Genomic DNA, 27,834 nt, shown 5'->3' on the forward strand with positions numbered 1-27,834 from the left:
GTTGGTTTGTTTTTTCTGATTATATCAAGTATTAGCCGCTATAATACTATTTTACTAACATTATTATGATAAAATTAATTTTAAAATCAATAATTGCTCGGTTTTACTCTTATCATTACACCAAATTGAAATGGAACGAATGATCTCCCATACAGGCTCATATAAAAATAATAAACAATAAAGAGAGACTGTAAATAAAAACTGACAATGCCCCACTATCGATATCAATTGACAATAATTTGTGAATTTCCCACTTTCAGCAAAATACCACTTCACTTCACCGCAAACACAATATACTATATCCAAGAAATTATTTGTGAAACTAAATTGCCGAGAAGTGCAAAAAACCTCAACAGCATTTCAAAAGGATCAGCACTGTTTGGATGACTGTAGCTGAAGACTTAAGCCAGGGCAAAAAATTTGCCATTTCCAGCACTCAATGAAGTATATTGTAGCAAGAAGCGATGAACAAATATTGCAAAAAGTTTCAAGTTTTATTTCAATATTCTCCGCTTCACGCCGCATCCACGTCGGAAAGTTCGCCATTGTCAGCGCGCGCTGCCGTCGCCGTCGTCGTTTGCTTGCAGATTTCCACTTTTGCGTAAATTTATTATTTTGCTTTTGTGTAGTTTTGAATTGAGTTATTAGATGGAAAAGTTCTAAGTAACGGAGCAGCAACTGATTGAAGCGACGCAGAAGGGATGGCGAGCACAAGCGCTGCTCTAGCAACTGTGGCACAAACACTGGAGCGGCAAACTATGCTGATATTCGCGACAAATTTGTACATTGAAAGCGAATTAAGTGCAATATTTTGTTTCTGGTTAATTTGCGGCGCTGCAGCAGCGAAGTACGAGCGCACACACTTTCCGACAAGTGCATTGTAACAATTTTCTTTGCAGTTTTATCGTCCTTTTTCATAGATTTCTGGTGATTTGTGGTAATTGCATTTGATAGTTACATTTATGGATGGTACAAAATGGTTGAGTGTCAGCTATTGAAAAATTGAAAGCGGCGAAGGTAGGCGCTCTCGAAAATTTATAGGTAATTGAATTGTATTTAATTTATTACAGCTTATATTGATAAAATTTTAACTGGAAATGTAGGTTTAACTATAGTTAAAATAAAGCCAATTTTTTGAAAACCAGTTAACTTTAATTGTTTGTTTCTTAATTTCTTCTAAAAAAGTATGCTATATATATTCTCTCCCAAAAAAAATCCTATATACGAGTATTGTAAACACACACTAAGTCTGCATTATTTTCAAAATGTATTATGTTCTTGCAAACGTCCTCTGAAGTTACAGCTTTTGCCCTAAAAATAGGGATCCAGCCTAAGCACGCTCTTTATATTCAATTTAATAGTTCCGAAATAATATTACTTTTCTCATGTATATAACAGCGGGCGATTATAGTTGCAAATCTCCCACTCTACAAAAAAGGTCTAGCAAATTTTTACACAAAAATATTATCTTAAAAGTTATACGCAGTTAAACTTAGCCATCATACTTATGTACTCGAGCATTCATACAAGTGTGTCATGCATTCTGTGTTGCTCATAGGAAATGGTGTACTATATGAATACAATATATTCGATGTATAAATTCAACAGCATATAACTTTTAAAACAATCTTTGTATGAAAACTAAAAAAACGAAATTAAATCTAAAAAATAACCTTCACAAATACAAAAAGAGACATTACAAGAACTTTTCCAATAGTTCAGTTTGTATGTCAATCATAAGCGGTGTAATCAAAATGAAGAGTAGGAATCTGGCAACTCACAACTTTATCGTAAAATTTAACAGCTTTGATATTATACACACTCAGTATGTTTTGACATACAAGCGCTATTTGTGCTGGTTACAGTAACTTAAAATATTCATCTCGTAAAAAACAAAATTGACAAATCGCGAACATTTTCACTCGATAATTTTTTACAACTTTCGTCGCGGATTATCTCAGCAACAGTGTTTTAAAAGACTTAATAAAATTTTTGACAATCAAGTTCCATCAAGGTTCAGTGTTTATCGATGGTATGGCGAATTCAGTCGAGGTAGTAGATGTGAACAAAAACTGATATTGCAAGATCGTCATGTGACCTATCGTAACAAGGAGACAACTATAGGCATTAGTGAAGTCAGCATATATTCGAATTGTGTCAGCATTTGACTGTAAAATAAAATTTTTTCATGTTGTATCCCACGCAATCGTTAGTCGCTCAAAAATTGGCTCGTACTGACTGGTCGAGAGAAACGTTAAAATAATATTTTCCTAATATCTGCTTGGAAACATGTCTATAAAATCGTGAGAGGTGATAAATTATGGATTTACGCATATAAGCTGAAAGCAAGTCGACTGTATGGTTGTTTTATGTTTCCACTGAGGAATATTTCCTCAGTTTTCCTCTGGAAAACGGATTTTTCCGACTGCATAAAGAAGTTAGAACATTGCAAATTTAAATGTAAAGTATATTAGAGAATTACTGCTTTCAAAAATACCTGTAAGCTAAAATTTTCGGCAATATTTCTTACCTAAAAATTTATCGGAACGTATCTGAATGTTAGCTCGATTCTGGTCAGATCACGTTGTTTGCCAGGATAAGAAAAAATCTAGAAAACCAAATTACCTTTTACAACGAGAATGCGACCTCTTACACATCGACTGAAGCAACTGTATTTTTGAGTATTCAAAATATTAATTTAATGAGTTGCCCACCGTGTAGTGTTGACTATAACCTGTAAGGTTATCGTTTTGCCACACCTGAGAAGGCGGTTAATGTGTTCAAAAAGCATGTTTTGGAGATACCTCAGTCAGAGTAACAAAAATGCTACAACAATTAGCTTAAACATATGAAAAATTGTACAGATCTTATTGAGAAAAAGGATTAAAAAACGATGAAAAAAAGGATGAAAAAGATCGAAAAACTATAAAGGTTCTACTATATTGTATCAAAACGGCACTAATAGCGCATCATACCTACCTTGCTACATACCTTTGCCCTCTAAATGAACTACGCAAAGGAAAACGGCTTCGATTCGCGAAAGAATACATGACGTGGACTGTTCAATCGGAAACTTGTCTTAATGATTGGCGTTGTCTTTACTCATAAAAAAAACGTTTTAATTTAGATCGCCGATCGCGTTTTGCGGAAAGATGAGCTACATATATTTAAGTCGCCAGCACACCCGAGAAGGTGGATTCATGGTGTGGGGTGCCATCACGTTTTATGGAACAATTGACTTAATTTTTATCGATTAGAAGACGAACAGCGATCGCTTCAAAATATTGTTGAAGTCCGCATTTCCAAAATTAAGTGATCTCTTTGAACAAATTCCTTGGATTTTGGGGCATGACAATGCTCGAGTAGTAAAGTCGCTTAGTTTGAATCAAAACGATAATGTCATGACCTGGCCACCATTCAAATCTTAACGTAAGGGAAAATGTTTGGTCCTGTCTAACACGAAAAGTATACGATATACATATATAACATTCATCATCAAATGGTTTTGAACCATTTAAAAAAGGCTGGCTACAAAGAGGCACGAAGTTTGTGTACCACATGAATTGTCTGTGAAAAATTTAATGCACCGAACTAACATCTGCGATTCTTTGCTGAAATGAAATGAAATCGAACCATTTCTAAAGCGAATGGCAACAGAAGACAAAGAGTGCATCAAATACGGCAATAATGTGTGAAAAATGGTCATGGTCCAAGCATGGTGAAGCGCAATAAATGGTCGCAAAGCCAAGATTGACGCCACGAAAGGTTATGCTGAGTGTTTGGTGGGATTGGGAAGGAATCTTGCACTAAGAGCTATTTCAGCCTGATCGAACGATTGACTCTATATTTTACTATCAACAGCTGATGAGATTGAAGCATTAAATCGAAAAAATTCGGCCAAACTGAGCCACAGAAAAGACTTTGTCTTCCATCAGGAATAATGTCTCTAGCGGAAAAATGGTAAAAAGTGGGCGATCATAATGTTACATATTTATTTATTTATTAATATAAATTAAAGAAAATTAATTTAAGTTTGATTAGAAATACAAAAAGACCTTTTCGACTAACCAATATAGTGAGTCGCAATCAATAAAATCCATATCCAATTTTTTGATGAGATATTGTTTTGGATTTTAAGACCAATTTTAGGTGATGGTGTACATTTCCCAATCGTGTTACTTAAGCTTTTAAACAATATATAATCCCTTTTTAACAAACAAATTTTCAAAGCATCTTTTCGTAGCCTTTTAGAGCTAACTAAATGAATTCACAAGAAGTAACAATTAAGAATGACACTCGAGAAAATGTTCACTTTGTATGAAGAATGTTACACACATACATTTACGTGTATACACATATATCTGTAAATAAACACACACTCACAAAAAGGTAAGTATGTGTTCATACATGTTCATTCAACTTGAAGGTGTTGGCAAGTTTCGAAACTTCGTAAATATATTATCATCCCTTCATGCATAATTAGAGACTACCAAATAAATGCCGATCTATATATAAACTAATATACATACACACATATATCTACATACATATACAGCTATATATCTACATATATATACAGCTGCGGAACGATAGAATCTCTTTTAATTGCCAATCGTGTGGAAAAATGAATTTTCCATCGCATTAGTATTCTGTGGTGAAATTTCCATTCATGAAGTACTCATTAGGAAGAGCTCACTTGTGAGTGTGTGTGTTTGTGTAAAGGTGTGCGTGAGTATGTGGCAGCAACACACCAATAGTGCCACACAAATCCTTGACAGATATGATAGAAGCAAAAATAATATGAGAACAACAACAATAAGATACAAAAAGTGCACGAAAATGTGCCCAGTGAACACACAGAGTGTTGCCAATGGCCACCGATGTTTAGTCACCGCAACTGAAACACGCATACACCCCCACAAACTCATATATTGAAATATACTCTGGCTGGAAGTAAAAGTGCCGCATGCCTCGCGCCTTTATGTCGCTTCAATTACGCAACATTTAACAGCAATAAGACTAGTGGGTGCGCCACGCTGCAATCTCACACAAATTACGCCAGCCAACACTATTTCCATCGCCCAACACCAAACGGTTACTCCACCGGAGCCAGCAGTGTCAAATATGTACGTGTGCTTGTTGTTGGATGGCTTCGTCATCGTTGATACTTGCCGTTCGATTTTGTTGATGAGTTGAGTCAACATATTTTGCAACACTACCCGGGCTGTTTAACGGTCGTTGGCGGCTTGTATGCGTCTTCTTTTCATAGCTGCACATGAGAATGTGCGCCTTCCTGTTAGCCTGTATGCCTCTCAGTCGGCCCGTCCAGCCGTCATCATCCGGCAATGCCATCCTTCCTACGCTCCATTATTTACTATTTCGTGCATATGAGTATTTGTTTGTGTTCGCTTCGTATGTGTTTGTGTTGGTTTGTGCGTGTGTGCTTGTAATTGTGCTCAAATCAAATTCAAGGCAGCTACCATAATTTTTGGTGTAACATGTTGCAAGTACGTGTTTTAATATGCCAGTCTCTTACCTCACCTCGCTACGTCCTTTCAACTTCCTAAGTCCATTCTCACGTAGTTTCAGTCAGTTTGTGCACACATATATCAATCTACTTAGGTATTGATACACTCATACCTTTACCATAAGTACATATGCTTATGTATTTGCAGTTTGAGTTCTCGCAATGGCTTCTTTTAAAAGATTAGTCTCCATTTTTCACACTTTCTTTGTGATATTTTTGGGAATTTTTGTTTATGTCTGAAATTATTAAAGATTGTGGATCGAAAAGTACTCTTCTTTTCTCTAAAAGCATTTTCTAATATCTCTTCTTTTCTGAAGGTACCTGTCGTAAGACTGGGTTACATCCTGGGGTCCCGAAGACGAGTCAAACTTAGGTTCATCCGGAAGGTTACCAACTACGTTACGATTAAGGACTTCAGGCCCATCAGCCTTTTCTCTTTCTTAACAAAAACTCGGAATTTTAGTTAAGGAGGCGCATTCCGAGGGACCATCTTTCAGGAGCGCAACATTCTTGTTGTAAAGGTAAGTCAGTGGATACACCCCTGAATACTATTGCGTTATGTCTTAAGGAAGCCATCTCAAAACTTAAGGGGAAGGTTGGTGGAAGAGTTTACTGTCTGCACCTTTCTATCAACTCCACCTTCAGATTTACTGAATATTGCAGTGTTTTCCAAGCCGAGGTTGCAACCATTAAGGTAGCAGAAGATTTATTGCTCCGAAGCCCAGCCTACTACAGAGAAGTGACTATGCACTCAGAAATCAGGGCGGCGTTACTAGCCTTTAACTATATATTAACGAGTATTTTTGTGATAAGACTGGTATGGGTGTCAGGCCCCAGCGGAAGCGCAGAAAATTATAAAGCTGACGAGCTAGCAAAGAAAGTCACCCTGGAACAGCGGTACATATGTTGTGGAAAAAGGTTTCTGGCCTTTGATCAATCACAAGGGATCTAGTGATCTCTTTGCCCACAGTAAAGCCAGTCTCTCCGAGTTGTGGGGCTTTTAACTGACCATTTCCCTATTTCGTCCATGCTGTAAAGCTGGCAAACTTGCCAGACGCTATCTGCTGTATAAAAGAAGATGAAATGAAAACAACTCAACACTTCTTTCTAACCTAATTCAAAAATTCCTTCGAGAGAAGCATTTTATATAAATTATGTTTACTGCTCCACAAGACGCTGAATCTAACTTTTATCTCAAATGTATTACATATCTTGCTCAAATGTAGGATCTTTGTGTCTTAGCCGACTCTCAGTGAATATTTGAACCTTTTTGATAATATGCGCCCAGTGGTTTGTAGTTACTTGCCGTATGGCAACCGGTTGACAGACTTCCTCTGCTTCCACCCAGATTCGGCTGGTTTCTTGATCTTTGCTGTGTACCAACGGGTCAATTTTAAGGAGACGAAAAAAACCCAACATGCAGATTTTTAAATTTTGTAAATCACAAATTTTGATCGGTCAGTCTGTGTTCTGACACGGCCTTAACAATTTCTTAGGCAATAAAAAATGCCAATTTGCTTAAAGGTATTTCCTTCAATCTCCGACAAATGAGCAGCTTCATACAGACATGCAGATGGACATGGAAAAAAAGCAGGCAAACAAAGAAAGAGACCGAAATGCGTGGTTACCCAGAGCTAAAAAAACTGGCCGACATTGGGAATGATCGAAAATTTTTCGAAAAGATGCGATGACTGACATTGTACAATATTAAAAGCTCCGTTAGGCTTGGAAGGCCCTCTCCGTTCAATACCAAATGAGGTTTCAGGCAAGGCGACCCTCTATTATGCGATTTCTTCAATCTACTACTGGAGAAAATAATTTCAGCAGCAGAGCCGAATAAAGAGGGTTCTGTGGAAGACTTATGGTCCTTTTTTCATTAGCAAGAGCGAATGCCGCTGTCGATGGAACGATGAGCTTTACGAGATGTATTACGACATTTACATAGTTCAGCGAATCAAGAGGCAGCGGCTACGCCGGATAGGCCATGCCTTCCGAATGGATGAAAACACTCCAGCTCTGAGACTATTCAACGCAGTGGAGAAGCAGAGGACGAGAATGATCTCTACTCCGTTAAAAATACCAGATGGAGAAAGGAGTGGCTATACACAGGACATTAAGTCAAACATCGGGGTGGCTCAACAGCGGTGCCCATTTCCACAACGCTTTCTAATGACTACGATTACCTATTTGGTATTTCACTTTTAAATTATTAAAGCTTCTTCAAAAAAATATTAAATTGGAAGTTTCTTAAGCCAAAAACTTTTGAGCGTAAGCATATGCTGATAATATTTTGTTAGTGTCGCCTTCACATTTTTTATTAAAAAAGTCTTCGATTATGCTACTGTAGGAAAAGCAATAAAATGGAGCTTAAAAAATCGTTTTATTGGAGACGTGACAAAACTAGCACATCATCGTCCACATTATCATTGCCATCAATTGGTGTGTCTTTGCCCTAAAGGTAAAATATCAATTCAGCAGAATTCAACAAAATGCTAACTGTAACATGCGAGTTCATAAGAAGCAAGTTGAGTAAGTTAAAGTAAGTGAGCGCCAATATAAATATCTGTATTTAAACGCAGGCTTATTTATATGTGGCACGCATATGTACACAGTATGTACATAAACTGCTGATAACGGTTAAATGCAGAGAGCGACTGTTTAAATTTCGGCTTGAAGGAAAAATACAAAGAAAACGTATATTTCGTACAAATTACGATAGAAAAGGGATATTAGAAAAGTCATAAGTATCACCACCTGCTTTCTGATGCATTTAAAAAAGATGTATTCTTACATTTCAAATTGACTCTGTGATGCGATGCGTCATTCTTTAAAGTTATACTTTTTGATTTTTTTCAATGCAGAGAAACTCTTTATTTTCAGTGCTTAAACCATTTAACCTCTTCCATAGATTTTACATGTGAATTTTTTTCCCAAGTATGTATTTTTAAAACAAATAAGTCTACAACATTGAAAAAGTGAGATTAAAAAACAAAATTATCTGCTCTACAAAACACACTATAATTTTTTTTTAAGAAAAGCATTCCTTTAAATTTTATACATTGCTAAAGTTATGCATCAAATTTACTGTATTGATACAGTACATCATGCACACACCCAGAATTTATATATCACTTGCAATAAACGCTCAATACATTTTGTGTATAACTTTAACTGCATGATGCTCTCTGAGTTTCATGAAAGTACCTATAAGGAGTAAAATCAATATGATGTCTGAAAATCGTGATAAGGGCCTTATGGGGGATATGGCAAATTTTCATTGGATTTTTCCCGTTTTAAGCATGGTGATGCACCAATGTTAGAAAAATACGCACACTAAGTTAATTTAAGATGATTCACATTTTGGCTATATATGGAATGTAAAATCATCAGACATAGCAACTTGTGTTTGATTTGTTTACTGGAAAGTAAACTTTAGTCGCTTTAGCAAAAGATATCGAATTCTTAGACCAAGGTGATAAGCGATTTTATTATTCTCACCAGCCAGATTATACATAAGCCAACTTAAGTGAACTATATCAAATATTAAAATATCAAACAATTTCACCAATATAATTGGTTTAAGGTCAGACGGAAAGGTGAAAATCACTATATCACATAATGTATACAGAGGCTAGTTGAAGGTCTAGACTGATAATACATACATACGTATACGGGAAAATTTTTTCATTCAATTTTATGAAGATAAGGTCACACACTGAAATATTGTGTATAAAGTACTCTAGACTCATCACAATAAAATAAAGAAAATAAAAGCACTACTGTGAAAAAATATAGTAACACTTTTTAATATTGAATACAATTTGCGAGAAAATCATTCAACAAAGAAGTTTCATTAAATTTTGGGAAAGGCCTTCGGTGATAAATGTTTGTAGCAAGCAAGTGTTTTTGATTCGAATAAATTATTCAAAGAGGGTCGAGAACGCGTTGACCACGAACCACATGCAGGACGCCTATCAACATTAACAAAGGATTAACACGTCATAAAAGAAACTAGCGACTAATCTTAGATCTATGCATACCACCCAGAAATGAACGATTATTGGGCCGAATATCGTGGTAAAGATAGGTTTAAAAAACCACGTCAAAGCGCATCAAAAATAAAAGTTATGTTGTTTCTTCGATTATTGTCTCCGAATTCCTTCCGACCAGCCAAACTGTCAATGAGAAATACTACTTGAGTGTAATTAGTCGTTTGCGCGTTGCTATTAGTATAAGGAGGCCGGAATTATGATTCAACAACTCTTGGTTTTTGCACCACGATAATGCACCATCGAGTACTGCATTGATGTTTCGTGAGTTTTCAACCAATATTGTGCTGCAATCAGCACATTCGCCTGATTTAGCATCACATGACTTCTGGCTATTCAGCAAACTCAAACGACCTCTCTGATTAATTCATTTTGAATCTATTGAAGACATTAAAAGGTTATCGCTTCGCGCATTGAGGGCTTTAGATTATGAAGAATAAATTTAGAGTTTTAAACATTTTAAATAAAGTCATATTATCTCTTGGTCATAGTAGTATATGGGAGTATTTTTTCCCAAGAAGCTGCTATATAAACTGAATAATCGACATCAATACTTGTATGGAGAATTTTTTCATTTGACAATATAATAGGTTGTCAAAAAAGTCTTGTGGTATTTTTATACTCTCGCAACAATGTTGCTAAAGAAAGTATTATAGTTTTGTTCATATAACGATTGTCTGTAAGTCCTAAAACTAAAAGAGTCACATATAGGGTTATATATACCAAAATGGTCAGGGTGACGAGTAGAGTTGAAATCCGAATGTCTGTCTGTCCGTCCGTCCGTCTGTCCGTCTGTCCGTCCGTCCGTGCAAGCTGTAACTTGAGTAAAAATTGAGATATCATGATGGAACTTGGTACTCGTATTTCTTGGCTCCATAAGAAGGTTAAGTTCGAAGATGGGCAAAACCGCCCCACTGCCACGTCCACAAAATGGCGGAAACCGAAAACCTATAAAGTGTCATAACTAAGCCATAAATAAAGATATTAAAGTGAAATTTGGCAAAAAGGATCGCATTAGGGAGGGGCATATTTGGCCGTAATTTTTTTGGAAAAGTGGGCGTGGCCCCGGCCCCTACTAACTTTTTTGTACATATCTCGAAAACTACTATAGCTATGCCAACCAAACTGTATAGAGTCGTTTCTTTTAGGCATTTCCATATACAGTTCAAAAGTGGAAGAAGTCGGACAATAACCACGCCCACCTCCCATACAAAGGTTATGTTGAAAATCACTAAAAGTGCGTTAACCGACTAACAAAAAACGTCAGAACCGCTAAATTTTACGGAAGAAATGGCAGAAGGAAGCTGCACGCAGACTTTTTTTAAAAATTGAAAATGGGCGTGGCGTCGCCCACTTATGGACCAAAAACCATATCTCAGTAACTACTTGACCGATTTAAATGAAATTTGGTATATAATATTTTCTTAACACCCTGATAACATTTACGAAATATGGGCTAAATCGATTCACAACTACGCCTTCTTCCAATATAACGCTATTTTGAATTCCATCTGATGCCTTCTCTGTATAATATATACATTAGGAACCAATGATGATAGCGGAATAAAACACAAATATGGTATTTGATGCGAGAGTATAAAATGTTCGGTGACACCCGTTTGTTGTTGTATTTAATCTCCGCTTAGGTGGTAAGATTCAAGTAGGTTGTCAGCGCGGTGATCTAATGTTAGGCTCAGGAAATGTGCTGTCGGCATTAGATTATTGTCTAAAGCATCACTAGAAACTTCGAACATGTTGTTCAGATCTAATCACCATAGCATATAGCTGCCATAAATGCTAATCGACCAAAATTCAGTTATTATTATAGTTTTAATATATTTATTACAATTAAATTTCTCATTGAGAAAGTTCTTTTCAAAAAATCAGTTATTATTCCAAATAAATTAGAACGAAAAATGTAAACGTATTCATTAAGCGCAACCCTCTCGTCTTAACCACTTCTTACCGATGTCTTTATTTCTCTAACTGTCACACGCAGCTCACATTCAGATTCACCGAAAACTACAAAAGCTGACTTTCACGCTAAACTACGCTTAAAAAAAGCGCGCAAAGAAAGAAATTGTGCTCGCGATGTCACCGTCTGCCTTTTATTCGCGCGCACTGACCTGCGAAAACGCCAGACCCAATGGCCAACAAATAACTGAACAGAGCCGGGGCAGAATGAAGTGGGAACAAATTTGCACAACAATAACAAATTCCTTCATTGGTCGCTGGCGTTTAGTCTCACGCCACAGGGGGCCACGCAGGGCGCTTACACAACCCTTCCACAGACGCTTTACACCACTGCACTTTTCTGCGCGGCCGTTTTGCTCAGCACCAGTTGTGCATTTATCTAGAGCATTTCAATGCGTCGCTGCTTACTTTTTATGTTGTTTTTTTTTTTTGTTTTTTGACTCCATAGTTTTTAGCCATACAATGCGGCCTCTTCAGCGCTTGTGGTAACTGCTGAGCGGCGGATGTGGTGCGAAGGAATGGTGTGCGGCGCAAAAAACGCACAAAGTATGCATTTAATTTCATTCATTGAATTTCTTGTACTTCCGGCATTTCATGGCGCTTATTGTTGTTATTGCTGCTGCCGCCTGGTGCTACTCAGCGCAGCCGCTGCTACACATTATCCTTTGCTGCGCGTCACAACCGCAAGGCCACCAGCCACTCGACGCACCGTCCCCCTTTTGATGGCATTCTCTGCGTCCTCCGCCATCGTCTTGCATTTAAAATCGAGGTACGTACATCTTCCTCTGCGCTGGCAGGTTTCTGATGGTTTTTGTGTCGCTTATCTTTGCGCGCTGCTGCTGCTGTTGCACACTTTTTCCCAGCATTTATGCGCGTCCAAGTTTTGAATTCATGTTTTCTTCTTGTCCTTGTCATAGTTGGTGGAAATGTTGTACTTGTTTGTTGTTGGCGACGATGTGCAGCTATTGTTGTTGCACAAACAATGGTTGATTCTTACAACCCATTTTGCAGCAGAAACATGCGCATAGTTTTACCCCCATCCGCCCCCACCCCTTCTCTCTCGGTTAGCAATGAATGGATGCCACTAAGCGCTCTATTTTCGCATTTGGCAGCAAAAAGTCGCGAAATCGTCCATAGATAACGTTAGCAAGCAAATATTTGTGTAAATTGTGCAAATGTGCGCCGAAATTATTGCAAAGTTTGTCGTAAGTTTGTCACATTCCTTCCTAATTACAAGTCATGGCGTATGGCATGGCATTTTTTCGGAATTCTCGGAAGTAATTATTTGCGCTAATATTTGACAGTTCTAAAGGATATTAAAACCATATATACATGTATGTATGTATATGTATGTAAAAAAAATCTCATCAATGAGCCCTCGATGTGCACCAGACGCTCTTCCATGCAATTAACTTCGTATGCCTTTGTTGTAAATTGAGTCATCCAGATATCTTAGCGAAGATTTGGTTTGATACATAAGTACATATATCTTTATATAATTAAATATTTTTCCACTGTTAAATAAATTTGTTAAAACAGAACTTCTCAACACGATCTACTGAGAAGAATTTGAGGAGCCTTTAAAAGGCTCTTCTCTAGCCCGGCACCTTACGTCACGAAATATTGTCAACTTTGGTGATGCAGTTTCATATTAATGGATTTTTCAACAAGAGCGCTACATGGCCACCATGGACATGCTTGCAGAAATCCAGAAGCTGAACCTAGTCAATAAAATCAATCGTCACTGGCTTGTTGCCATAGATCTTAGACTTGCAGTAGCCCTACAGGAAATAGTCTAACAGCGTCAAATCATCAAACTTTGTTTTCAATAAATCGATTGTGACATTCGTGGTGTGGTTTGTGATGCCGTACTGTTGGAGCCACATATTATCCTAATGCATATCATCCAATGCGGGCCAAAAATATTCAGTTATTATTGAATGTTCTCATGGAGTACGTGTGGATAGCGGCCTGACCAATAACGCATATTTTGCTTAGCCAGAAATGAGCCGCATCGCTGGAGACGGTCAAGCGGCTTCAGTTCTTACGTCAATTTTATCTTGAAAGGATGTAAACCAAAATCTTTGCCACAACGACGTCACAGAGATGCCCACCACTTGAGAACGTCGTGTGAGAGACTTATTTGAATCTCACTCAATTGATGAGCTAGCGGCAGTAATACTTTCGTCATTTTGGGCTCTTCTTTGTCTCACTGGCACGAGAACATTTTGTACTGTGCCTGTGGATTAAAATTTTTTCACTAGTTGCTCAATTGCTCATCTGACAGCACGATTAAGACGACCATAAATTGGACATTGCGCACTTAAAGTTGAGGCCACTGACTCCGAGTTTCGGTAAAAATTTTTAATAATTTGAACTCGTTGGATCGTATATCATTCCATAATTAAAAGGCAAATCTTACTGAAGAAAAATGTCAAAAAGCAGGAAAACATATAGCGTCGTTTGCTGTCCCTATCTGAATACTGTCTACTATTGAAAACCCCGTTATAATATATGGATGTTCTTACATATTATTTTTACAGTTTTAAACTTTCCAATATATTGTATGATATGTGTATAACGGCTGATTGAGACTCAACATTAGAGAAGAAGCAAATGTTGAATCTTCAACATTATTCGAGACCCAAAAGAAAATGGAAACTTATAGCGCAAAAAAGGAAATTAACACCAAAATCTTTTATACTAAGTTTACAGAGATCTGAGTTCTTTAATATGTGATTTCTCCATAGAATAGTAAAATACGCGAATCATGTATTTCTTCAATTAATTTCTAAACCAGATTTAAAACAATAAAATAATTTGGCGTAAGGTAACAAAAATCAGAATATCTTAGAGATCACCACAGTTTCTCATGTTACTCTTTAGAAAGATACATAAATTGTTAACACTGGGAATGGAAGAATGGAAACGATTTCTTCACAATCTTTAGAAAAGTTTGATAATTCGTCACTTAGATCTGCTACATACCTCTTGTATACGACTGGAATCCCACAATTTGTTAGCCTCCGTCTCGCCACACAAAAGTGAATCTGCAAGGCAAAAATACTAGTGATTAAAAAATTTTCCTAGACGGTTTCTGTTCAAATTTAAGCCGAAGCAGGTTAGTAGAATTTTATTGACTTAAGAAGCCTGGCAAGTACGTGTCTTTTAGAAAAATGGAAAAAGAGCAATATCAGTCGGTGATGCAATTCTTTGTTTTTTGAAAGAGAAAATGAGCAGCTGTTGTATACAGTGAGTCTTTCTCTCGCTGACCACTGTCAAAATTTGGTTTAATAATTACACATTCAATAGTATATGACCTTGGGTTGGCATGATTAAAGATGCACTGGATAACTGTGACAGTGGGTAACTAAAAACAGAGCATAGGTCATATCCTGCAAAAACACGGGCATAAGAAAACTGTTGGCAGAAAGATTACTGCATTTGTTTACTTCAAACAAAATTCACAATGGTGAGATCACTTTACAGCAGAGATTCATGTGGCTTAAGCGCAATATGAAGTGGTTTCTGCATTGCTCTGTAACTTTCGACGAAACATGGATTCACTGATACACACCAAAGCCGAAGTAATCATCGGAATAATAATTCTCTCTCGATGTGGAATTACAAAAATAAAGATTCGAGAAAATATTCTTAAGACCCAGCATACATTATTGGATAATATTCGACCGAATAGTTCCAAGAAGATCCGACGTTTTCGAGCCAAATTTTGTTCAGCGATGAAGGCGAAATGCCGCAACCTGAAAAGATTCAAGAGTTGCCAATTCATCTAGATTGTTTCTAAATAAGTAGGGAACCTAGAAATGAAGCACAGATCTCTTATGTTTGGAAAACATATATCTTTTTTGCTGCAAGAAGCTTTCATCCCTCTTGTAATCTAATGTGAAAGACAATGTGCTATTATACTTATAAGTCAACTTGAACATAATAATATGAAATTAGCTTTTCAATCACCATTACGTATCAAAGAACTAGTTATAATATTGCTTCTTCGCATATGGCAAATGAGTGCTGACTATTGATGACAATTATTAGGAACAAGGCCAAGTTGCACAAAGCACTTAATGGCCGATAACTTCTGCGAACAAATGCATATTGTTGCATTCACTAAGCATATTTGCGAATGTGCCTTGACATCATTTACTCACTTATTCATTTACAACTACATATGTTTGTATATTGGTACAGCAAGCATTCTTTTCAGTATCTAGCTGTGTAAGTGTGTGGATGTGGTCTCAGTATCTTTGAAATTAATTATTTAGCGTTACATTAAGGTCAAGAAAAAGTAAAAAAGGGGAATATGTATCCAAAATGGGTATGCCCAACAACGACATCTGCCGAGGCTGCGGAGTAGCAGAGAACAAGGAAACAAATTTCCACTTTCTCTGCGAATGCCCAGCTCTAGCGCAGATCCGACACAAAACACTTGGAATCCATGAAGCACCAAACCTTGAATGGATTTCTACTAAAAGCATATCAGACATAAGTGGTTTCATCGAAGCCTCAAAATGGTTTGAGAGAGAAGGTGAAACGTAATAGCAGATACAGGAGGTTCAACGAATAGTATATCAAAATGGTACACCAAGTGCTAGTTGATCTCGATAGACAATAGGGCCGCACTCCTACCTACCTACTTACCTACATTAATTTGATCTATAAATTTCTGTGGTCTCTAGAAGAACGTAATTCCAACAGAACGCCATTTCGAATTCCATCTTTTCGTTTATGATTGACAACTAAACATAAATGGACCAATCCAAAAACTCAATGGCTAAAGTCCTAAAATCGATAAATACTTTCCGCTACACACCTAACCTAATCTAAGTCTGAAGATCAAGTGAAGAATAACTTTTGCAAACAGGTTCCAGATTGAGATCGGTTGGCAAATTAGAAGTAGATCCCTCTCTCGACGAATATAAATTACGCTCCAGAAGCCTCTCATTATTCTCGTCCTATTATAAGGCGTAGAAACATGCATCATGACGAACCGAGATAGGAAGGAGTTGGAGCATTGGAGACAATTGTTCTCCACAAGGTATTCACAGTCGTCTGCGAGGGCGATAAATGTCGAAGATGATGGAATCACGAACTGTATGAGCTTTGCGGTGAAATGGATATAGTTAAGCCCATAAAAATCCAACGAATGCGTTGGTTAGGCCATGTCGTTCGCATGGAAAATGATGATACGGCGAAAACTCTTTCGATTCGACACCCCGAAGCAAGAGCACCCACCCACTGAGTGCGTAACGACCTACCTTCACTTGGGATGTACAACCGACGTGAACTCTCAAGGGACAGCGGCTAGTGGTGAAGTTTTGTGGCCTAGACCGATTCACGATTGTAGTGCCAAAGAAGAAGAAGTAGGAGACGCCTAACCTTACGAAATATGTATAAAAGACTCCTAATATACCCTCCATATACCCAAGTATTGACCTCAGCCGCTTTGAACGATTTTATATCATATTTATTGGCCAATAAAGGAGATTGATTGAGGAATCGTTTAATTTCTATGATGTCATTAAAAATATACATTTCTAGTCCACAATCTGGTGCTAAGCGGCATACCAAATCCACTAGAAGAATTCAACACTTTTATTCACTAGTATTCCACATTCACCTAATCTCTTCTCTCTCATTTTTCGTGCCATGAATCACCTACTTACATTTCAATAGCTCTATACTTCAAATCAATGCACCTTCATAAATAACCAAAGAACTTGAGAGTAATGCAAATGACTGCTGGTGTCACCAAAACTCCCCGAAAATTCCTCAATACAAATGCAGGTCCACCAGTTTCAAGTGGCAAAAGAGAAGGAATGCGCTGCTAATGACTGCAGAAGTGCCAGAATAACCATTGATTGTAAGTGCACTAAAACAGTTAGTAATGAAAAAGTAGGACAAAGCGGCAACATGGCTGCAGATAACGATAGCACCGATGAATGAGGAATGCCAGATTGTCGCATGCAGAGTAACAGTCGAAAAAAAAATCAATTTGAAAGGCATTGAATTATTGACCCCCAATTTGGAGCAGGCGTGAATTAGAGTATGCAATATTGCTTTTGCAGCCGCGTTGAGCAAATTGAAAAGAGCTGAGAATAATTAATTTTATTTAGAAAATTACTACGCAAATGTTTTATTTAAAGATTCTGTACATCTGCAGCGTTATTAGTATATAAAAAAATTTCCAAAATTATTTTTAAATATTTTTAATTGCAATATTGCTTTTGCAGCCGCGTTGAGCAAATTGAAAAGAGCTGAGAATAATTAATTTTATTTAGAAAATTACTACGCAAATGTTTTATTTCCAAAATTATTTTTAAATATTTTTACTTGATAATCTTATTTCAATGAAATAAATAAATATTTTGGTTTATTTTTACAATTTCTAATTAAATTCTGAAAATATTTCTAGTAATTATTTTTATACTTTCGTTCACGGATTCCCTTGCCTTGGGTGTTGTATGTCCCAATGGAAGCTTTAGGGAACTATCATAGAATATGTTGCAATATGGGTATAACACACGTATATATTTACGTGCACTGGCGGCTAAATGAAGATATTTTTGAGGGGGTTACAAAAAAGTGATGCTGCTGATGCCAATGGGCGGCTTGGTATGTATTGTAGGAGCTCTGTGCGCACTAAAATATATCCGCAAAGTTATTTGTGATGTTGTTCCCTTCTATAAATGGGAAACAACTCACTCTCAAGATCGCACCAATAGAAAGGGTTCAGACGCTCGCTCCGCTGTGCATAACGGCAGCTGTAAGAACAACTCCAACTGTAGCTCTTGAACTGGAACTAAACCTGTCTCTTATACACATCTAGATGTGTATAAGAGACAGATAGAAAGGGTTCAGACGCTCGCTCCGCTGTGCATAACGGCAGCTGTAAGAACAACTCCAACTGTAGCTCTTGAACTGGAACTAAACCTGGCACCATAGACCTCTTCGCCGACAACTGCGCAGCATGATAAAGGAAACGACTATTGGCTGCAGGAGAATTTACATATAGAACCTTCGAGCATAGCTCGGTTACCGTCTACATTACCCCACTTTTCAAGTGGGAAAGAAAGTTCAAAGTAAGCATAGAAAAAGGTTGTTGGACCACTGCTGTATATTTCAAGCTGAGGTCTTTGCACCTGCATTGCAGCCAACAGCCGGAAACGTGATCAATATTGGAAAACCTATGACGATCTGGACAGAAGTATAGTAGAGAAGATCAAAACGAGCTACCTGAATGCACAACTGCAAAAGTTATGTGCAAAACGGTAGATCGGAAGTACACAAAATTACTATTGACAATAAATCGAAAAGACTGTGGGAACATGATGGGATTACTAACTGGTTACTGTCTGGGGGCGACATATGCCCGCAGGATGGGGCTAACAGATCGAGAAGACTTCAGGAAATGTCTAGAGCAAGGTACCAGGGAATCAATAGAGCCTCTCTTGTGCACTTGTCCCCCATTGGTAAGATTAGGCTGTAAGCATCGTGGGATTACCACGGTACGATACACTGGAGAAGGTATCGATAGTGATTACGCAGAGACTGTTAAGATTCGGGTCAAGCGCAGTTATCCTAAGTGATGACTACACCCCATGGACCTAGCAACTGAACTCCATCTGATATCGCAAAGTACCAAAACTGGTCTATGCGTTGCTTATTGGTCTACCATATTAACCTAACCTAATGAACCGAAAGCTCTGATGAGACAAGCTGGTGCAACAATATAAAAAAATACAAAAATCGAAGACTTAGTTTTTGGATCAGTTTCATCGTTAAAAATATGGTTTCACTAATTATTTTTTTAGTCCAATCGACAGAACTGTGCTATGAACTGAATCCGATGATCAAAAAGACCTAGCAGTTGGTTAGCTACATTCCGAGAAAGTCATGTGTAGAAGTTCACGAAAGTGAGGAAAGTTCTATGAGCGCCATTGACTTGAAAATTGCCAGACATGATTTTTTTTTACATATGGCTCAAGGAGCTCACGACTTCCGGTCTTATACCAAGTATCCTTTGGGTAGCCAAAGAACATCCGTTGGAAGGCGAAACATCCCCTACACAGGGTTGTGTGCTGGCTTTGGGACTCGCCACGTAAAAAACACTCCCAACGAAGGGCAGAAAGCAGCCTCAGATGACAACTATGTGGATTAATGAAATAGAACAATGATACAAGCCTTGCAGCCTGCTTGGTATTATTCAGGCTTAATCCTTTATAACTTCTGAAATTAACAAAAAATATATTTGAAAATTGGAGAAAGATAAAAACTACATACTAACTGAACTTTTTTTTAAAAATAATCAATATTGTTTGCCTCGAACTAACGTTGAGTTAGTCTCGACCAATTGCCCCCAAAACCTTTTCATTGTTTTCAAGACCGCCCCTGTGTTTGAACATTTATGTCATCAGTTGGAAATTGCATTCATGCACATAAATTGCACCTGATACTTGCATTGCGCCATTAAAACATACAAACAAATTCATAAAATTCCAAAAATTTTAATCATTGTCTCTTTCTTCAATGAGAGAGAGAGAGATGCTCGCACAAATTTGGAAGCAGCCATCAGTTGACTGAAAACTGAGTGTTGGCACTGCTCGGAGTTTTATTACAAGACGAAAAAGCCAAAAATTTATTTAAACACACGCACACACACACATATACACATGGACACACATGCACTTGCAATTGTCATGCCGCCAAACAAAGTTACGTATACGCCCAGGCCGTACAACTAATTGGAGTATGGAAGTTTTCGAAAGGATGTAAAGGCTGTTGCTACAGAACGAAAATCTGATTTTTAGCAGTTTCCTTTTTAGTTTGCACTTCAGCACGTGCGGAAAGCGGAGGTGTTGCAGTGCTTTTGTTTTATTTGAAAATTTGCAGCATGACGCAGCCTAATCAGCAGTGTCCATTTATTTTGCTTCTATTTAGCATCAAACAAGCTTTATACGAGTAGTTGGCGAAACATGAGCTGCCTGCTTCTATATGCATATAAGTAGTTGTGCAGCTGTTATAAATATGCTTTCTCACACACATGTTTTGAAATTCTAAATTTGTGCTTGCTTAGAAACTTCGCTTTCAACCAAAGTCTCTAATTTTTTGATGGAGGCAGCTGGTCAGTTATGTTAGTTGGCCATTAGATATATATATGCCGTCCAACTTAGAATAATTTGCCAGCAACAAGCGCTTTTGATGTTTCGTTTAAGCGACATCAACAATATGCATATGAGAAAAAAAAGAAAGTTTAGTGCTTGCAAATACTTATTAGAAAGGTATTTAAGAAAATATTTGTTTAGAATATATTTTAAGAAAAATAGCTGAATAGTAATTAACTAGTTTACAGTTATATTGCGAGGCTGCTTTTGAATTTTATTTTGAGACGATTTATTTTAACAAAAATAGTTGAACGTGATGGTACATTTTTCAACTCAAAATCTTAAGCAGAGCATTTTAAATTTTACCTTCAGATTTATTGAGCGTTCTTCTCTTCTAATTCGCGTTAGCTTAGCTCAGAACTAGATTTTTATTCTCACCAATGTGACGCTGAAAACAGCTTTGTCCTTCTTTTCAGGTAAGGGAAAAAGATCTACACCCATCTGACACCAATTTATGCTTATGTTACTAACGCCATTATGGATGCCAGAAACTGAAAATTTCTCGTAGATCCGATAATTAGTTTTTGAGTTATTCCACAAATAACAAACTTCAAAGCGCTAGTGTGAAACTTTAAACGCGGTTTTCTCAAAACTATGTTTTCTGAACTGGTGACAACTGTAACTTGAAAACTGCTCAGTAGATTTTAATGAAGTTTATACAACTTTTAGAATGCATAATAAACTCGGGCCTGATCGAAGGATTTGTTTTTTTCAAAAATTTCGATTTTTTAAGACTAATTAACTGTTGATTTTTTCCCAAAGACTTAGACAAAAATTTCCTGAGGCCACCATTTTGTTAATTTTTGGAAAAAAAAATCCTTCGATCAAGCCAGGGATTATCTATTTAAAAAAATATATTTTTTTTTGTCGGATTGATTTTAGATGAATTTCCAAGGACTTATGGTTGTCACCGCAGGTACCTCTTTTTTCAACGGGGTTAACACAAACAACTATAATTTTTCAAATAAAAATTTTTTTTTCAAATTTTTGTGACTTCGAGTCATCACATTCTATAATAATGCCATATTACTACTTTTGTAAAATAACACGATTTATAAGAAAAAAGAAAAAAAAAAATACTGAAAACTGTCATTTTTCGTGCCTCTGACTACACCTAACCCTTACCTCTTTAGAAAAATATTTTGCGTTGCAATTTTTCTGAAAGCTTCTCAATTTTGCATTCCTATTTTAATTATTTCTTTATACCACTAACTTTATACCATGGGTTTTTCAATAATTAGTATTTTTTATAAAATTTCACAGAACAATGCTTTTGGAAAATTATTTAAAACTGAAATTATCTTAAATGTTTTCAGTAAGACATCTAGAAAGCTTTTTATATTGCCAATATTTATACTCTCCGAACATGTTGCACCGAGTATATTAGGTTTGTATAAAATAAACCAGGTTTGCCCCCTACCCCTATTGGGATTGTTTGATTTCTAAGTGTTGTTTCTGCCATTTTTAATATGTTATGATGTGTATTTTTTTTTCATTGTAGTCAATACAATTTACAATTTCATTATGGAAAGATATACGCAAGAATAACGTTTACAAATTCAATTTTATTATCAAAATAATCGTTCTCCAATTGCAATTCTTCGCATGCTTTTGCCATTTTATGTAATAATCGTCAGCCACTGCCCGCTATTCGTCGAACTTTTGAAAATTTCGGGCCCGCATTTTCGTTACATAAAGTTCTAGTTCCGTTAAGACAGAGAACCGATCAAATTAATAAAAATATTGCTGCCGTTCAGGCTTCTGCGATGAGGCTCACTTTCATCTCTTGTGGTGCGGAAAATAAACAAAACTGCCAATTCTGGTGTGAAAAAAATCCACAAATTATTCATGAAAAACCGTTACAGTCACCTAAATTGACAGTTTGACAGGTCTTGTGGAATCGTCGGTCCCTACTTTCTAAGCAGGCTGATTAAAATCTTTCTGGCATCTTTTCAGAGAATGTGAAAATGAATTCGATAAATAAATAGATTAGAAGCATTAAATTTCATACGCTTAACTGCTTAAAAAGGAATCAGTGGACAATAGACATGACGACGTCCATCTTTAGGTAGAACCTTCTATCCCAAGAGCGACTCAACCAATTACAATAAAATTTTATGCTTAATATTATTTTCATATTCTTATTTCACAAATAAGCGATATCGGATTACAGCCAAGCCTATTCCGCATATTTGTACAATTTTAAATTCCATATTTTAACTTTCCAATAAGGAACTTTTTTACAAATTCCTAGTATCAAGGCATCTGACATCTAAAAATTGTCTTCAAGCCTTCAAGTGCCGAATATATGGACCTTAGTGCGTAAGGCGCACTTTTTATATCAGTCAATCCGTCTGCTATATCAAAGAAGTTCAGAGAGAAAAATTTTCTTGTATCTAAACTGAATAAAACCGGGTCAATAAATTCAAAAGCCCCCATATACGGATACCAAATGCAAATATTCTCGCACATGGCTTCACTTTACACTGTGTAAATCGGTCAATAGTTAAAATATTTAAGCACAATTAAATCAACATATAAAATTGGATTTGGTACAGTTTAATGCCGAAACTGTATGAAAACAGTCTACGAATTTCTAATATAATTATTTTTGTTATTCTAGTAGACTTAGCATTCGCCTCTGTGCAGCAAAAAACGCACGTCAACAGAGACATGGGAGAGCATTTCCAACAAAAAAAAAAAGAATGCCAAAATGCGTGAGTATGAAAAACTTGACAAGCTAGCCGATAGAGGTAATGCTCGAAAATTCTACGATAAAATGCGGCGACTAACAGAAGGTTTCAAGACCGGAACATACCCTTGTAGAACCCCCAATGGTGATCTAGTGACTGATGTACAGAGCATACTAAAATTATGGAAGAACACTTCTCCAGCCTGCTGAATGGCAGTGAACGCACAACGCCAGGGGAAGGCGAACCCGCTTCCCCAATCGATGACGATGAAGTAGACTTTCCATTGCCCGACCATGAAAAAATTTGAATAGCAATTAACCGCCTGAAGAACAACAAAGCAGTGGGAGCCGATTGAATTGCCGGCCGAGCTATTCAAACACAGCGGCGAAGAACTGAAAAGGGGCATGCATCAGCTTCTTTGTAAAACTTGGTCGGTCGAAAGCATGCCCAACGATTGGAATTTAAGTATACTCAATCCACAAAACGAGAGAGCCCACAAGCTGCGCCAACTAATGTGGGATAAGTCTCCCAAACATCGCATATAAGGTGCAGCGTATTGCATGAAAGACTGGAGCTCACCGTCAACTAACTGATTGGAACTCATCATTGTGGCTTTAAGCCTGAAAAATCAACAACGGGCCAAATATTCACCATGCGTCAAACCTTAGAAGATACCCGTGAAAAGAGAATCGACACACACTACTTTTTTTCGATTTCAAAGCTGCTTTGGACTGCACGAAAAGGAGCTGCCTTTATGCCGCGATATCTGAATTTGGTATCTCCGTAAAACTAATACAACTGTGTAAACTGACGTTCAGTATGTGCTGAGCATTTGTACAACTCTGGTGGGTGAAACTATCGGGATAGATGACTTTTTGAAAGTATTTTCAAACTTTTTTTGCAACTCTTTCTGTTACCTCTTTACTCTAGGTTCATAGCTGTCGCCTCGGAGTCGTTCTATACGAAATCTTTCTGATAACACAAAAGAAAATCTAAATTTAGATACAGACATTTTGGGTTCTGTGTTCTGTTGAGAGAATATAAGTGACAGCACTCGGCGAAATCAACGACAAAAGTGTAGGAATTTGATGAAAAAATATTCGTCCTACGGCCATGATCGCATATACATATATTACATTTATACATTTCGCCATGAGATGCGTATTTCAGGCGCTAGGTAGACAATTTCACGATTTTAGGCGAATTTCGGGAATTTCAAGGCCGGAGTTGGGGTTGAAGATGCAATGGAATCAGGAAGTACTAAGGCAACTTTTCCGCACTATTAGAAATCCCGAATCGAAAAAAGTCCGGAAACGACCCACCCTATTCTTCAATATGTTGCTGGAGAAAATAATACAGGCTTCAGCAAGTATGCAATTGGGAAGTAAAGTCCACTCTCGACGAACAAAACCCAAACTCTATAAGTCACTCATAATTCCCGTCCTGCTATATGGTGCAGAGGCATGGACGATGACAAGAACTGCTGAGTCGACGTTCCGAGTTTTCGACAGAAAGGTATGAGATACATAATACAATTAACAGACAGCGACGGCTAAAATTCAATTACAGTATAACAACAAACAATTTCGTTGAATCTATTTTACTAAATTTTCTAATTTCTATAAGAGTTTCACTCAAATTTTTTTAAATAAATTAAAATCATTGTATGCACTTTTGCAATAAACATTTGAAACTGTTCTGAACAAACCTGTTCTGTCATTTCCACATCACATGCGCCCATTGAACATCTATCGCACGCAAAAAGGCCACCAGGACCACCCACAATTGCCAATTGCACAATTCGTAAAAGGGGATTTCCGTTAGGCAATAATTCAAATTAAGTGCTCCCTCAGGTGTACGAAAAACGCTCCTAACTACCACAACCACGCGCCAAAATGCCACGCCAAGCGAGTGCTAAAATCGAGCGCGCAAAATTCTCATTGTGACCAACCTAATTTCGCAAATGTGCACAAAATTAATTACCGACCGCACACACAAAATATACCGAACAAAAAATAAATCACAAATCCCGGCCACGCAAATTTTTCCACTAATTAGGCGCTCATTATAGTTTTACAATTTTTTTTTAAAGCAGAATTTTCGTGAAATTTTATGTCATATTTTCATATTTCCAAATGATTTACGCTAAATGCGGCAGTAAAAAGGTGTGGCCCAAAAAAATGCACAGCTAAAACGTATTAAAAAGTAATGCAAATTAATTGCGTAATATTGCAACTGTCATATGTGACCAATGGTGTGTTAATCAACTGCTCAGCTGTGTTAATAACGGGATAGATTTTAAAATTTTTGCAAAAAAAATGCGCTTTATTTCACATGGCAGAGACAATGATACGGTATTAGCGCATAAAATCATTATGTGGCTCTTAGCCGCGGCCATAACGGCACTTCTGTGATAAGCCATTGATGCCAGTATTAATTGTAATTCTACTGCTGGCATTTATTATTACTTCTCCAAGGCGAGCATTATGCTATGCTATGTAATATGGAAAGGATTTTGCAATGTGCACAGTTGAAGTGCTGCAATAAAACAAATACTCGATTGTCCCCATTCGTGATTGCAACAATGTTTATACTCTTGCAACATGTTGCTAAAGAGTATAATAGTTTTGGTCGCCTAAAGGTTGAATGTATCAGCTGAAACTAAGCGAAATGGATATAGGGTTATACGAGGTGACTTCCAAAGTAAACAGGACTTTTGAACTTAGATTAGCGTAAGAATCTGCTAACTTTATCGATTGTGCAATGAGAATTTCATGACATTTCATGGATTAGAAGTGAAATTATTGCGTTTTAAGTGTCAGTATGTCTGTCTTATCGGGGCGAAAATGAGCTTTGAACAAACAGAAAATTTTGAAAATGGTAAGACGTTTACTTTTCAACGTTTTTAAAGTGTTTGTGAGGACATTAATGACGATCAGTATGTGGGCCAATCAAAATCCGTGATCACCGGAAATTCGATCGAAAGTGTGCGTGAATTCATCAAAAATCTGCCGAAATCATCATTGAAATTCATGGAATTGAACATCTCTAAAACATCGATTTATCGCATTTTGACTGAATATTTTTGCTTACGAAAGGTGTGTGCACGGTTTGCTCCGCAGAAATTGACTGACGACCAAAAATTGCTCAAAATCCAATATTCGAAGGACGATTATTTGACCAAAAATCACATTTTAACCATTAACAACTCCCCGTATTCACCTAATATGGCAACACGCGACTTCTTCCTTTTCGGAGAAATGCATTTTTCAATAAAAGGAACGCGATATGCAGACGTAGAGGCCATTCTAAAAGCTTGCAAAGATGAGCTAAAACACTTGTTCAACATGCTTTTGGACCGTGCAAAAACCTGTATTGAAGCAGAGGAAGACTATTTTGCGTGAAATAAACTGATTTTGCCGAAAAACACATTTGTTCTATTTTTTTTTTTTTAAGTCCTGTTTAGCTTGGAACGCACCTTGTATGAATGATCAGGATGACGCGACGAAATGAAATCTGGGTGACTGCCTGTCCATCCGTCCGTTCGTGCAAGCTGTAACTTGAGTAAAAATTTAAATATCTTGTTCAACTTCATACACATGTAGTCTGACATAAAAGTAAGGCAGAGTTCGTAGATGGGCGTAATCGGACCATTGCCACGCCCACAAAGCGTTATTAAAGGAAACCCTATAAATTACCATTACTAAGCACAAAATGCATGCTAGCAGAGGATCGCAGTAGCAAGAAGCATCTGTGGGGTAAAAATTTTTAAAATAAGTTTAATGTACATACATATCTTGCAAACCGTTCATGCCAAAACAACCAAACTGTATGAACTTTTTATACCTTATGCCTTAATACTAGTAGTGCAAAGCTCAAAATGCACATTCTGCGTGGTCATATACGATATCGGTTCTACATCGATGCAAAATGTCTGGCTAACAGATTGTTAGGGATACTGTTGCAATAGCTATTATCTGACCAAAGTCTATTATGTCGACGATTTAAGGTTATTGAGATCGGCAAGTTGTTAGCTTCTATATCGGATTCACATCTGAGTTCTTTACATACATCCAAATTCAGTAACAGAACTCCATTCTTCTTTTTATTCTTTGTTGAATTATTCTTCTGATTGATCGGTTCATTTCTACCATATCCGTCTAGATTCTTCTACTTTATTTGATCTGGATAGTAGGCGTTATTTTTAACGACTATAGTTATAAGAGGAAGGAAGGATGGAGGTAAGAACGCAGGGGACTTATCGATGCAGTTCAAGCGCGTATTCTAACTATTCTGACAATTCCCCTTATTATTGATTGTTGAACCTCACTATTGACAGTATCGAACTTTTTCATGAAAATACTCATATTTGTGACTGGTTAAGACAGAATCGCAACATCATCATATTG

General features: G+C 37.1%; 1 protein-coding gene across 1 annotated transcript in view; it reads right to left on the minus strand.

Moving 5' to 3' along the window:
- LOC108967236 overlaps positions 1–27,834 on the minus strand; it is a 138,262-nt gene that overhangs the window by 72,460 nt on the left and 37,968 nt on the right. Inside the window, exon 4 of the mRNA XM_018930938.1 lies at positions 14,539–14,600. Within this exon, the coding sequence (XP_018786483.1) occupies positions 14,539–14,600 (62 nt within the window). The remainder of the gene's footprint in view (positions 1–14,538; positions 14,601–27,834) is intronic.

Source organism: Bactrocera latifrons, unplaced genomic scaffold, assembly GCF_001853355.1.
Source record: "Bactrocera latifrons isolate USDA-ARS-PBARC rearing strain unplaced genomic scaffold, ASM185335v1 scaffold_0, whole genome shotgun sequence".
NCBI lineage: Eukaryota > Metazoa > Arthropoda > Insecta > Diptera > Tephritidae > Bactrocera > Bactrocera latifrons.